The sequence below is a fragment of the Zalophus californianus genome, chromosome 11 (assembly GCF_009762305.2).
Source record: "Zalophus californianus isolate mZalCal1 chromosome 11, mZalCal1.pri.v2, whole genome shotgun sequence".
In the NCBI taxonomy this organism is placed as follows: Eukaryota; Metazoa; Chordata; class Mammalia; order Carnivora; family Otariidae; genus Zalophus; species Zalophus californianus.
The window spans coordinates 94,653,812-94,668,855 of NC_045605.1; the positions used below are offsets into that span (position 1 = coordinate 94,653,812).

At 40.6% G+C, this 15,044-nt stretch overlaps 1 protein-coding gene across 1 annotated transcript in view; it reads left to right on the forward strand.

Annotated features, from left to right (window-relative positions):
- The window catches only part of HSD17B12 (hydroxysteroid 17-beta dehydrogenase 12), a 167,575-nt gene extending 160,324 nt beyond the window's left edge, over nucleotides 1-7,251 (forward strand). Inside the window, exons 10-11 of the mRNA XM_027577727.2 lie at nucleotides 5,396-5,545; nucleotides 5,802-7,251. Of these exons, the coding sequence (XP_027433528.1) occupies nucleotides 5,396-5,545; nucleotides 5,802-5,906 (255 nt within the window). The 3' untranslated portion in view covers nucleotides 5,907-7,251. The remainder of the gene's footprint in view (nucleotides 1-5,395; nucleotides 5,546-5,801) is intronic.
- Nucleotides 7,252-15,044: the final 7,793 nt, after the last annotated feature.

Genomic DNA, 15,044 nt, shown 5'->3' on the forward strand with positions numbered 1-15,044 from the left:
ACACACTTTAACCGACAATTATTTTATTTAATCCTTGTAATAGTACAATAAGGAGGCTGCTATATCTCCCAATTGCAGAGGAAAAAAACTAAAGCTCAGTATTTTGGTCAAGGTCAGACAACTAGTAAGTGGTCAAGTCCACCTGATTTCAAAAATGACATTCCCCCACCTCATACCCTACGACCTCTTTCTCTCATACCCCAAATTCAGTGCCTTGGGAAATCTTGTTGACTTCAGTATCCTTTAAACATATCCACTCTCTGACCACTTTTTGGGACCACCGCTGCTACCACTAATTTAAGCCATCGTGTTCACGTGCTCTGAACATTTTGTAGTACCTTCCTACCCAGCCTCCCTTCCTCCCGCCCTTGCCTGTAGCCCCCACAGTCTGCTCTCAACGGTCAGAGTGATCTCTTTAAAGCTAAATCCAGGTCATTTTCACTTCTCTACTCAAAAATTCTCCGGTGGCTTTTAATTTCTTTCAGAGTAGAATCATGAGTTCTTATGACCTACCATGTTCTGATTTCAAACATTCCACATTATCTCTCATCCCCTGCCATTTCTCTGGCTTCCTTGCAGTTCCTCAAACACTTCAAGCACATGTCTACCTCAGGGCCTTCACACTTCCTGTTCTTTCAGTCGAAAAGGATCTTTACCCAGATAGCTTTTGTGCTAGCTCTCTCCCTTCACTGAAATCTTTGCTCTGTGTCACCACATCAGAGAGGCCTTTCTTGGTCACCTGCAGGAACAGCTTCTGTCACCTCTGTCCTTAGTCAGGCTTACTTTTCTTTTTTCCTTTTTATCATCACCTCCCAATGTAGTATCATTTTTTACTACTTGTTTGTAGTCTTTGTGCCCCACCCTCACCCCAGATATAAGGTCTGTAAGATTAAGGACTTTGCTTCTGTTCACAACCGTATTCCACTGCTAACAGCAGTGTCCTAGTAGGTGCTTGGGAAATGTTTGTTGTTAAGCAAATGGTTTTTTTTGTGTGTGTGTGATATTACACTGTTTTTCCTTTTGTTATGTGAATGTTAACATATAAATTCCATATATTTGGAGGTAGGTCATTTCTGAGATTATCAGCCAGCCAGTTTTTATCAAGGATTTTCTTTGTACAGAACATACGACATTTTCACTCTTTCATTTGGGGCTTAGGTGTTAAGGCTTATATGTAATGTTACTGTGGGGCCTTTGCTCAATGCCATGTAATCAGGGATCTCTGCCCCAGCAGAGTGATGAGATAAGCAAGAGCCCTTTTGTGGAAATGCTCATCTCATGGCCTGCAAGTAAAATAACACCAGCTCCCCAAACTAGGATCTGTGTATGTAGTTACAGGTCTTCTGGAGGATATCAGATCCTGAAATGGAAGATGAATAGACAGACATAAGGAGAAAAGGTTCTCTAAAATGCCTCCTCAGAGCCACAGCCTCTGCCTTAAGAATGTGTGCCAATCACACTGTTGAACGTGATGCTCACAAAGACAGATCGGACATCGTGTCCAGAATTCCATACTGTGCAAATGGACTAGAGTCTGGTGTCCGCTGGATCCACGTTTTCCAAAGCCTGGTTGTGAGTTGTTCTGGTCATTTTTAAATTCAAGAAGGCATGTTTAGTACAGGTGACAACAGGAGAGATGCTCTACCACCCGAAGTTACAAGGTTCAGTATCTGATTCTTGAATACCTGCCATGCAGTGTCGGGCATCCATCTTTCCAGTACTCCATGACATTAAGTTATAGTAGCCTTCCTGTTCTGAGTCAGGCCCCCTCAGTTGTTTTGTAGGGACCAGATTACCTAAGCAAGCTACTCCAGTGAGGGAGTAAAAAAAGATACCACGCTGTCTCCAGGGATTTGTTTTTTAAAAAACATGTTGAGGGGCACCTGGATGGCTCAGTCAGTTAGACATCTGCCTTCGGCTCAGGTCATGATCCCAGGGTCCTGGGATCGAGCCCCCCATCGGGCTCCCTGCTCAGCGGGGAGCCTGCTTCTCCCTCTGCCTGCCACTCCCCCTGCTTGTTTCTTGCCCTCCTTCAAAACAAATCTTAAAAAATAAATAAAATGAAAATGAAAAAACAGGCTGAATAAGGACAAAACATCAACAGCTTTGCTTTATGGCCTAATTATTTTCACTTTGGGATTCTAAATCGGAAGACCAGGGCCCTTGTTTGCACCTGTGGCTGAGAAGACCCAGGTTGTTTCCAGGCGGGCATCTTTGTAATGGCAAAGTTTTGAGCTTAAGCAACTTGTAAAATTAGTTCTGCCCAAAATACTTCCTGTAGAAGGGTGAATATATTCTCAACCTGTTCACTGTAATGTTTCCATGAGTGGCAGGAAAATGGATCAATTTAATTATTGTTTATTGTGTTTTTGGTGAACTCTTTAAGGATGTACGTAGATGACACTTTGAGGTACATTACTTTTACACATAACTTAAAATACTCCTTTTTAAATTCTTGGCAAGTAGTTAGACCTATAAGTTTGTCTTAGTTTAGATAGATGATCTTGCTTAAGCTTCAGAATATCTAAAATTTTGGTTTAAACTCTCATATTACATTGTCAACTTCCTGGTGTAATTAATTTTCCAGACTGCAGTGGTGGAAGGGGGCCCCAATACAGTTCTTCAGTGCTGTGCACACTGAGGAGTTCTGTTGCTAAGTCACTCAGCAGATCTGTGCATCCCTCCTGTGTGCTAGGTGCTGCTCTGAACATTGGCCATATGGTGGTGAATAAGACCATGTTCGCATAGAGCTGATACTCTAGGAATCTATACTGTCGAGTGATTGGGTTTAGTTTTCTGTTCCATTTAGCTTTCCTCCTGCCGCTGCTCCACACATTTCTGACACCTGAACCATACTGAACAGCTTGTAGTTGCCTGAGAACCTCATGCTCTCTCTCCTTTCCTTTGCTCCTACTATTCTCATTACCCAAAATGTTCTTCCCTTGTTCGTTTACCTGGCAAAGTCCTCCACTTTATTTAAGGCTTCGCTCTAAAGTTATTTTGTCTCTGAATCCTTTGCCTCTTCTGCTAGGCCATGTTAACTGCTGTTGTCAGAAATAAATACCCTTTCCAGAACAGAATTTACATTTCTTCGTTGGAAAAACATAGCTTGACTTGGGATTCCTAGGCATGTGTCTCTTGCCTCCACCTCCAGAGCTAGGAGGTTCCCGAAGCTGTCTGGATGGTTTAGCTGAATGGTGAGTGAACTTGTGGCACCATCAAGTGGTTCAGCCAGGCAGTGCCACTTAATTCTTCCGCAAGATCCAAATAGTCCAATTTATGCCATATATCTACAGAGAGAGGGAAGCTGATAATATCATTGTATAATTGGAAGGTATAATTATCACACCATCTTCATCCTGAGACACTCAGAACTTGACAGAACCCTCAGCAGGCTTGTGATCCATAGATGGAAATCGGTTTTTAAATCTTCACTTTTTTGTAACCGGGAAACCTGAGACAGAGATGTGACACAGCTTGCTTGTGTTCTTTCATTACTCGAGATAGTGCGTATGCGTATGCTTTCTTTTGCTTTGTTTGCCACTCAGCTCGGTAAACAGTTTTCTTTCCTTACGCATTGTTAGAGTCTCGATGAATTCTTTTCATACTGTATCCTTGCTGCAATGTGGCTTTAAAATTAAAGACCTCTGGGGCGCCTGGGTGGCTCAGTCGGTTAAGCGTCTGCCTTCGGCTCAGGTCATGATCCCAGGGTCCTGGGATGGAGTCCCTCGTCGGGCTCCCTGCTCCGCGGGGAGTCAGTTCTCCCTCTCACTCTACTTCTGTGTTCTCTCTCTCAAATAAATAAACATCTTTAAAAAAAATTAAAGACCTTTTTGACGAAGTATTTTGCTCAGTAAGTGGGGGATATGTGGATAGGAGTGAATTCTCAAAAACCAAGAGTCAGCTAATGACAGGTGGCTCAGGCATGGAGGTACTTGGGGGGCATTAGTTAACTTGGTGTGGGTTTCCGGCTGCAGGCACATCCCAGAAAGATGGAGATGAGACCATGCTTAGGCCCTTGGGTCCTTGGTTCTCACCAGGCGGGCTGAACTTTCAGCTCCCATGTTAAGGAGGGTGGGTTGATTCCTTGACTCATACTTGGGAGTGGGAAAAATTCAAAAACCAGACAAACAAAAACACCAAAGAGACATGGGAACATTCCTTCCACCTCTCAGCAGGAAGGAAGTGCCTAGTCCGGAACACATCTCAATTTTATTTCTACCTGTAGTGAAGTTTTTGATTTTGATCACCAGGTATTCAATCCTCTTATTTATTTATTTATTTATTTATTTATTTATTTTATTTATTTATTTAAAGAGAGAGGGAACACAAGCAGGGGGGAGTGGGAGAGGGAGAAGCAAGCTTCCCGAGGAGCCCGATGCGGGGCTCGATCCCAGGACCCTGGGATCATGACCTGAGCCGAAGGCAGATGCTTAACGACTGAGCCACCCAGGCGCCCTCAATCCTCTTCTTTAACAGAAGTATCACTGTCGTTGATACCCTTTCCTCTCGTGCACATGTAAATATGTAAATAGAATACATTTACTCTTTGGTGAAAAACCAAGCCCAAGTTATTTCAAACTATAGAAGGAACCTCTGGCGTCATGACTGGGGACCCGTTGTAATAGGGTCTCCTTGTGTTCTATGTTGAATCCTATCCGAATGTGTCAAGCTTAAGCAATAACAAACCTGACGTTGGTTAAGTTCTTCTAACAGGTAGTGTTCAGATCTGTTCTCCCACGCCACTCCCATCAAGGGTCTCTTGGTTACCCAAGCTGTTTCCACGTGTCTCCCCCCGACAAAGAAAAAAGAAAAAAAAAAAGGTTGGTGGTGGGAGATCCTATCTTATCAGCAGCAAAGTTATAAAACTCGGACACAGAGTGGTAAGAAACTAGGGAGGAAGAGTAGTAGTAAAGTCTGAGAAGGGGAAATGCTTATATTAGAGGCACCAAAGCTGACAGAACCATCTTAATGAGCCACAAATTAGAAAGAAAATGAGCCTTGTCTCTTTAGGAGGATAAAATGTCAAAAATCTTCATGGTGGTTTTGTAACAATGTTCAGTTTCGTCAGAGTAGAAAGAGTATCCTGTCCGGAACCTCTGCTCTCCAGGTTTGTTTAAGTGCCTTCTTTTTAAAGGTTCACAAAGGTCTATTTCTGCTTATTTTTAATACTTTCTCAGTCTCAAGTTGTTTCATTGATAGATTGCCTTATTACAGTTGATTTTATGCTGTCATGTATTCTCTCAAGCCGACTTTAGATTTCACCACAGTGTTTCTATTTTTCTGCCACTAGGAGCAATCAAGCAATTCTTAGTTTGTGGTCTTCCTAATCAACAGCATGTTTTTTGTTTTTGTTTTTGTGTTTTGTGGTGGGGGGGGTGTGTTGCCTTTCTAGAGTGTCCTGCCGTACTTCGTAGCTACAAAGCTGTCGAAAATCCGAAAGCCAACTCTGGATAAGCCATCTGCAGAGACGTACGTGAAGTCTGCAATGAGAACGGTGGGCTTGCAGTCCCGAACCACCGGATACCCGGTCCATTTTCTTATGGTATGTAGCTCTGCAAGTCTCAAATCAGTACTTTGCTTTGGGGTTTTCTTCCCTGCTGAGTCACAGAATGGCATGATGTATCAGCATCTATACATTGTCTAGACCTACTAATGAGGCATCTATGTTTTATTTTAAACACCCAAGAACTTTCAGATTTACGGACAAAACAACAGTAGAGTAAAGCGTAAGATCTGATGCTCTAAGTTAGCCCAGACTATAGGCTGTCATTACATATCTCCCCATTTTCTTTTCCTAGGGCTCAATACTTTCAATTATGCCTACCTGGCTGTATTTTAAAATGACCATGATTTTTGTCAAGTCCACGCGGGCTCGCTATATGAAGAAAGCCAAGAAGAACTAAGCATTGGTAACTGCCCTGAGTAGCTTGGCCAGCGGTGCCGGCCTACGCGTGTTTACGGCAAGGCACCCACCTCTCTCCAAAGTCTGCGGTTGTCATTTTATCAGTTACTAATAAGGCTAAATGTTGTCATAATTGGGACGAAAGCAAAGTTGCCTTTAGGAGTTCTGGCCATATATTTTGAATACTGCCAGGAGTTATTTTGAAGTTTAATATAAATGTTCCTATCAAATGGACATAGGACTAATGCTAGCAAGAACAGTGTAATCAGAAGGAACATGATTTTGGCAAATCACAGAATGATTGAGTCAGACATAATGCTTCAGTGGTTTCATTTGGCCCAAAAATGCCAATGATGATGGTTCTTGTATTTTCTCTGAATTATACTTTAAAAAGTAATGGCCAGCTACTCTTTTTGTTTGTTATTAACACTTCGAGGGAGTGGAGATTAATTGATTCCCTAATGGGAGGACACACTGTAATACGCATCGCTATGAGGTTTTCTAAAAGTATGTCCCAGTTTGTACATTTATGTGGAAATTTTGTTCTCAAAGGTAGCTGATGGCATAAAAATAATACACGAAATATGGAGTTACTTTTGACACATGAAGCCCACTAATACATGCTTTCCTCTAACACATATTTCTTCTCAGTTTCAATGCGTGTAAATACTGAAAGCTATATGGTATGATTTATAAAGGTAAATGGACTAAAAAATACATTGAGATGAGCAGCCACCTACAGTGCCACTAAATCCCTGACCCAGGAGAGTGGCCTGCTTGAACCCCAGCCTCCTTTGTTTCTGTACTACATCAATCCTGTTCACATATGTGACTGCAGGCTTTTCCTAAAACAGTAATGATAATGGAGAAGTGATAAATCGATACCCTGTAGATAACAATCTGACTAGTTTTAATAAAAAGTGATTTAACCGCAGTGATGATTGAAAATGTATTTCTTCGGTGCTTGAAATTAAGGCTGTTTTTACACTGGCTTACTATAAGTGAAGACTTATTTTTATCCTCCTCCATAACTTGTTTGAGGGAAATCACCAAGAAATAATTCAGTATTGTGAGACATGTAACACGGAAGGTAGGTAGGTCTTTACCGAGGCTGTGGTTCCTAAGCTCTGAGTTTTAAACACCAGGAGATTTGTTTAAAAAAAAAAAAAAGTAATTGCAGTGTTTAGGTGTTTCTAGCTTTTAGTTTTGCCAGCTAAGGACATAAAACAAAAACAGGAAGATCCATTAGCATCATTACATAGAAGAAAAGACATTTTAGCACCCAAAAATTAAGAACATAATCTCAGAATCATTTAAACTGAATAAACGTAGTTTTATGAAAAACACATTGCCTTTTTCTCTCTCATTTTTTTGTTGAAATGGTGAAACCACAGTGACCTGGGTGATACTTTATTTGCTTTCACACGTTGGTTGGTTGATTGCTGTGGGTGGTAGTTTTCAGTGGAGTTGGTAGCGCTGGGGAGGGATCCATGTACAAGCATACAAAACATGTTCCCTTCCCTCCAAGTCAGAAACTTCTGAGCTGTAGCTTTTACTACTTCAACTTGGCAAGTGTGCTCTTGTATTTGACACTGAAGACTGAAGATAATGGCATGAAAGTCTGTTTCTAGGCACGTGAAAAAAATCATTAAAAGAGAACCCAGCGTACTCCAAACTTTGAAAATAGTGGAGCACAGTTTTTAGACTTAACTTATATCAACTTGATGTTATAGTATGATGTGTGCTAGATAAGGTTTGAACCCGAGAGAGTAGAGTAAAAGAGAGAATGATTTATGTAGAGTTAGCTCACCTCACAACACAGTGAGCCAGATTTTAATTTCTTGTTCTTTCATTGTTTCTGTGCAGTAGCATGGGGGAACATGAGAAGAATTGTCTTGCACACATAATGACGTTGCCATTCTGATTTTTCTTTGTGCCAGTCCCCCATGCACTGGAAATAAATACAGATGTTATTATTGTTCTCAATTTTCTCAAATGTGGCCGTGTCCTAAATAGATGAATTCCTCTCACTGGAGCATTTATTGCATTGAAATACGACAGACCTGAACTTTATATGGAATGAGCGTCACTGCTGACACCAGACAAATGGTGCGGATGCAGTGTGGAAGAGGAGATTTATTGTGATACCTTATGAGAATGAAATGAACTTAAGTCGTACTCTAATTTTTTTTAAATCTATTGACACCAAAAATTACCTGAGATTTAAGTGGTCCTGGATTCCGCTACTTTGCTCGGTAGTTACAGTGTCAAAGGAAATTATCAAAGCTCTTTATTGACTATGTTGGAAACTAATTCAATTAAAAAATGTTTAAGGACTCACTGCTTTGTACTTTGATACTCATCTCATGATGAAAACATATACATGTGGACAGAATTTAAATTCCCTCTTGGAATGTAATTCTTTCTGTAGAGGTTTATGTAGAGACATCTAGAAATGGAACATGGTGTCCAGCATGAACACAAACATATTAAATGAATCCATGTTAACGTGATGATGGCATATTAACAACTTTGCACTCTCCTTTTACCTGTGTCACTGAAAAGCAAGCGAAATGGGTACTACAAATGATAATCCTAAAAGGATACAAGGCAAGCTTGTCTTCCTTACTACAAGTTTCTAGATATAGCGTTGGGTGCATTTATTGAGTGCTAACCACGTGCTATTTACTCTTCTGGGTGCTGGAGAAACTACAGTGAACAAAGGGACAAAAATTTTTGCCCCTGTAGAGCTTACATTTGAGCTGGGGAAGGGGAGGCAAGCAAAGGAGGGAGACAGGTTAAAAAAGAAGAAAGAAAGAGTAACATAGTGTAAGTACTTTATGCTATGGGGGGGCGGCGGATGAAGCAAGGTAAGGAGGATGGGGAATCAGTGTGCGTAGGGTAAGAGTTGGAGGCTTGTATACTCAACGGTGGCTGTGGAGAGAGGTTTTGAACGGTCCTGGGGAACCTTTCAGCTATGTGGGAGAAGGGCAGATCAGGCCGACCAGCCTGAGCAAAGAACCCAAGGAGACTGCGTGCCAAGAGTGGCTAGGAGTACATACATACTGAACTATATACTGAGTGAAGTCTTTCCTGAAGATTTCAGAGATCTTGTTAGTTTAGTTATGACTTCCTAGTATGAAATCACCTTGGTCATAATTCACTATCTTTGTACTGCTGAATACAATTTGCTGGTATTTTATTTGGAATTTTTGCATCTTTGTTTAGGAAATTGGTTTGCAATCTTCATATTTGTCTGGCTTTCATATCAATATTATAACTTCATTAAATGAGCTGGGAAGTGTTGCTTATTTTTCTATACTCTGGAAGACTAAAAGATTGGAGCAATCTTTTTCCTTGAAAGTTTATAAAACCATCTGGCCCTAGTATGTATTTGTGGGAAGATTTTTAGCTACTGATGATGTTGCTTTAATGGGAATAAGACTACTCAAGGTTTCTATTTTTTCTTGAGTCAATTTTGAAAAACAAATTTCTAAGCACTGCCTCATATTTTTTTCCCAAATGTATTAGCATAATGTGACTGGAGGAATCATTGATTTTTGTAAGCTTTCTCTTTCCTTTCCCAATATTCTTTGTGTTTTCTCACATTCTTTTCCTTGGCCATTTTGCTAGAAATTTGTCTCCTTTATTAGTTTTTAAAGAAGCAACTTTTGGCTTTGTCGATCCTCTCTGCCCTTTTCACTTTATGTTCTCCTGATTTCTGGCAGTTTATTCTGTTACTTTTCTTATTTCACAAATGGAACTTTTCATTCATGTTTAACATTTTTTCTATTCTGACATAAACATCTATTGCTCTAAGTTTAATTACCTTTTGCTACATCCCACAATTCAGGTGTGTGTGTGTGAGTACATAAACATGTATATACACACATTCTTTTTCAGTGCTACTATTTAAAAATTTATGACTTTGACCTATGTATGACCTGTTGAGAACTGTTTTTAAAAGCACAAATCCAAATGTTTATAAATGCTATTTCCTTTTTAAAAAGCTTGTGTTGGTATCACCATTAATAAGACAATTTTATATTTTGTGCATTGTGTTATCATGGACTGAAGATACTACATCACTTATGTGGTATTCCTGCCAAAAATGTATAACCTGAACCTGATCACACCTGATCTTAGTCAAAAGGCTGAGAAGTGATAACCTGAACCTAATCAAAAGGAAATATCAGAAAAATCCAAATTGAAGGATATCCTACAAAATAACCTACTTAAATTTGTCAAAAGTTTCAGATTAAAGAAAACTAAAGAAATGTGACAAGTAAATGTTACATGATCTCGGATCGAATCCTGATTAGGAATGACATTTTTGAGACAATGTTTAAGATTTGAGTAAGGACTATGGGTTAGATAAAAGCACTGTATCAATGTTATTTTCCTGAGTTTGAGCATTGTACTGTGGTTATTCAAGAAAAAGCTCTTGAGTTTTAGGAAGTACACACTAGAGTAGGGATAATGGGACATTATCTATGCAACTTAATCTCAGAAGGTTCAGAAAAAAAATTATGTATACAGAAAAAGATAAAGCAAATATGTTAAAATGTTAACATTGAAAGAATCTAGGTGGAAGGTGGTATATGGGAATTCTGTGTGCTGCTTTGTAAAATTCCTATAAATCTGAAATTTTTTTAGGATAAAAAGTGAAATCTTTTGTTACTGATTTCTAAATAATTGCATTGTGGTCAGAGAACATGTAGGTATGGCACAGCTTGGGCAAGTCATAAGCTTTCTCTGCCTCAGTTTTGCCTTCTGAAAAATGAGAATAACAGCACCTGGCTTGTAGATTGTTGGAGAGCAAAAATTTGTATTTTTAAAGTACTCAGGATCTAGCCTGGCATAAAGTAAATATATATATGCAAATGTTGTAGTAGGCTGAATAATGGCCCCCAAAGATACCAGATCCAAATCCCTGGACCCTGTAAACACTATCTTATGTGGAAAAAGGTCTTTGCAGATGTAATTAAGTTAGAGGGTCTTGAGATGAGATTATCCAGATGGGCCCTAAATGAAATCACAAATATCCTTAATAAGAGGAAGATTACACACAGAAAAGGAAAAAGCCGTGTGACCTTGGAGGCAGAGATTGGAGTGATGCAGCCACAAGTCAAGGATTGCCATCAGCATTGGATTATTCCCCAGAGGTTCCGGAGGATTGAGGACCCAGCCGACACCTTGATTTTGGCCTACAAACTGATTTTGGACTTCTCTCCTTCAGAACTGTGAGAATAATCTTCTTACAGCAGCCATAGGAAACTAATACAAATGTAAACCTTTTATTTTTACCAATTCTTAGAAAGTTTTTGAGATGTACTTTATGTCTAGGTTTGGCCAATTAAAAAAAATTTTTTTACTTAAATTCAATTTAATTAACCTATACTGTATTATTAGTTTCAGAGGTAGAATTTATTTATTTATTTATTTGTTTTTTAAGATTTTATTTATTTATTTGAGAGAGAGAGAATGCGAGATAGAGAGCACGAGAGGGAAGAGGGTCAGAGGGAGAAGCAGACTCCCTGCCGAGCAGGGAGCCCGATGCGGGACTCAATCCCGGGACTCCAGGATCATGACCTGAGCTGAAGGCAGTCGCTTAACCGACTGAGCCACCCAGGCGCCCTCAGAGGTAGAATTTAGTGATTCATCAGTTGCATACAATTCCCAGTGCTCATTACATCCCGTGCCCTCCTTAATGCCCATCATCCAGTTATCCCAACCCCCACCCACCTCCCCTCCAACAACCCTCAGTTTGTTTCCTATGATTAAGAGTCATGATTTGCCTCCCTCTGTTTTTTAAAATGTACCATAATGTGCTTGAGAAGAATGTTTATTTTCTGATTATTATTTTCTATATATGTACTTTAAGCTTATTAATTGTTCAAATCTCCCATGTCTTTACTAACATTTGTTTGCCTGACCTGTCAATAATTGAGAGAAGTATTTTGAAATCTCTCACTGTGATGATGGATTTTCAAATTCTCCTGTTTTATCAGTTTTTGCTTTATACATTTTGAGGCTATCTTGTTAGGTGAATAAAGTTTAGAGTTACGCCTTCCTGGTGAGTTGAACTCTTTTTTGGTCATGTAGTGACAGCCTTATTGCTAATGCTTTTTGCCTTAAAATTTGTTTTCTGCAATACCAAAGTAGCTATCTCTGCTTTATTTTTCAATTGTTTTACTATCTTTCTATGTGTTTGTGATTCTTTCATGTAAATTCCAGTTGTCTATTGAAAAATCTACCTTTTTCACGTTTTCTTCTTTTCCTCTGTTTTTATAAATATTCATTAAGAGTTGTTTTAAAGTTCTTGTCTGCTTACTCCTACATTTGGATCATCTGTAGATCTAATTGTTTTTTTCTCTTGGTGATCAGTCACATTTTTCTGACTCCTTGCATGTCCCATAATTTTCCTTTTAGTGTATGCCAGAAATTCTATAGAAAAGAACCATAAAGACTGAAGTCAATGTTTTTATTCTCCAGAGAGGGCTCACCTCTTCCCTGTTGGATAGAGAAAGGCCTGATCACTCTAATCCAAACAGGTATTGAGCTGCGCTAGGGCTGGGTTGCCACTTTTTTTTTTTTTTTTAAGATTTTATTTATTTATTTGAGAGAGAGCGAGAGAGCATGAGCAGGGGGAGCAGCAGGCAGAGGGAGAAGCAGGCTCCCCACGGAGCAGGGAACCCCAATGTGGGGCTCCATGCCAGGATCCGGGATCATGACCTGAGCTGAAGGCAGATGCTTAATGACTGAGCCACCCAGGCGCCCCAAGTTGCCACTTTTTTAGACTCAGTGCCCTGTAGTTTCAAATGTCAACAGAATGAAACCTTTCACATGTTTCTTTTGGGTTCTTCTTCCTCAAAACTTGGTTTTTTAAGCACAGTAAGACTATAAAAGGGTTCACCTCGTCTTCCCAGTCCAGCCCTCTCCCTTCTGTTGCTGTAGTGCTCAGCAAATGCCTCAAGGGGCAAACTCAGGCACTTAGGGCCTCCTCTAGCTTCCAATCCGTCAGGCCATCCTGCTGGCTGTCAAAAGGTCTGTTGGATTCTTTCCCCTCGTAGAGACACCACTGCCTTTATCAAGCCCAATCCTCACCTGTTACCCTTAGAAAATGTCCCCAGTGGGGCGCCTGAGTGGCTCAGTTGGTTGAGCGACTGCCTTCAGCTCAGGTCATGATCCCGGAGTCCCTGGATCGAGTCCCGCATCGGGCTCCCTGCTCAGCAGGGAGTCTGCTTCTCCCTCTGACCCTCCCCCCTCTCATGTGCTTTCTCTCTCTCATTCTCTCTCTCTCGAAAATAAAATCTTGAAAAAAAAAATGTCCCCAGAGAAAAACACGGCCAACTTACCTGGCAAGGGTTCTTCCATTACCATTTTCGTTAAGCTAGTCTGCATTGCATCACAGAGCTCTAAAGTCTTCAAAGGAAAAAAAAAAACGAATTTACTTGTTTATTTTCTATGTTATAATGGAGTAATTGCTTGCTACTACCCTGTCCCACCCAGAAGTAGAGTCTTCATTGGGTTTTTATTTTTTTTAAGATTTTATTTGAGAGCTAGAGAGCACAAGCAGGGGGAGCGGCAGAGGGAGAGGGAGAAGCAGACTCCTCACTGAGCAGGGAGCCCGATGCGGGCTGGATCCCAGGACCCCGAGATCATGACCTGAGCCAAAGGCAGGCACTTAACTGACTGAGCCACCCACGTGCCCCTTCATTGTGTTTTTAACTTTCATTGTATTTCGTTCTTTTTCAAAAATAGCTTTGCATTTCTGATGATTTTGAACTAATGCTTGTAATACTTTCATTTATTTAAATATTAAGTATCCTTGGGGCGCCTGGGTGGCTCAGTTGTTGAGCGTCTGCCTTCAGCTCGCGTCATGATCCCAGGGTCCTGGGATCGAGCCCCGCATCAGGCTCCCTGCTCAGTGGAAAGCCTGCTTCTCCCTCTCCCACTCCCGCTGCTTGTGTTCCCTCTCTCACTGTCTCTCGCTCTGTCAAATAAATAAAAATCTTAAAAAAAAAATTAAGTATCCTTATGTTGTATATGCAATAGTTCCAATAATCCAATAATTTTTTTAAAGATTTATTTCTTTTGAGAGAGAGAAAGCAAGCTTGCATAGGGACAGGGGGAAGGGCAGAGGAAGAGGGCGAGGGAGCTAAGTGGTATTAGAAGTCTGAAAGATTTGGGGCGCCTGGGTGGCTCAGTCATTAAGCATCTGCCTTCGGCTCAGGTCATGATCCCAGGGTCCTGGGATCGAGCCCCTCATCAGGCTCCCTGCTCTGCGGAAGCCTGCTTTTCCCTCTCCACTCCCCCTGCTTGTGTTTCCTCTCTCGCTGTGTCTCTCTCGGTCAAATAAATAAAATCTTAAAAAAAAAAAAAGTCTAAAAGATTTAAGGCCGCTTTTTAACATGCCCAATTTCCCTAGTGTTACTCTGTGCATGGGACTAACCTGGGTTCGTGTGTCTTTCCTCTGTGCACCCACCCCAGTGCAGATGTTGGCTGAATTGGACCACCAAGCGCTACACAACCTAAGGAAAAGCTGGAAGGGGAGACTCACATGAATACTCTATTTAGTAGCTATGCTGTCTTTGGTTCTTTCGGGGCAAAAGACAACCTAGGCACATCAGTTTAGTTTTTGTGTTTCTCTACATAATGAATTTGCTTCTAAAAAGTGGATAATTTATTCCTAAGGCATGAGAGGAAATCACTAACCATTCACTTAATAATTACAGGTGCTTTTACATTTTTTTTTTTGTAATAGGCTTTTGTTGAATATTTGCTTATCAGCATCCTAACCACTTGAAAGAAGATATCCCTTCCTTAGGCACACACCAAGACGTGTTCTCAACAACGGTTTCAAAGCATTCTACAAGATGTAAAGGAAGGGAGGGAGGAGAGAATGAGTGTCCGATGTTAATCATAGGCTTCATACCATATATAAACACTGGATGCGTACTATGCCTTTCAAGGCCTGCATGGTCAGACTCCTTTCTACCCCATCTCAAAGAACCTCCCCCAAATCCCTATTCCTATAGGAACCCTCTTTCAGTCTTTCCAATATACCCCTTCAATCAGTGTGGTAGAACGATTGCAAAAATGGCTCCAATATTGGACTCCTCCCAGTATCCAGACC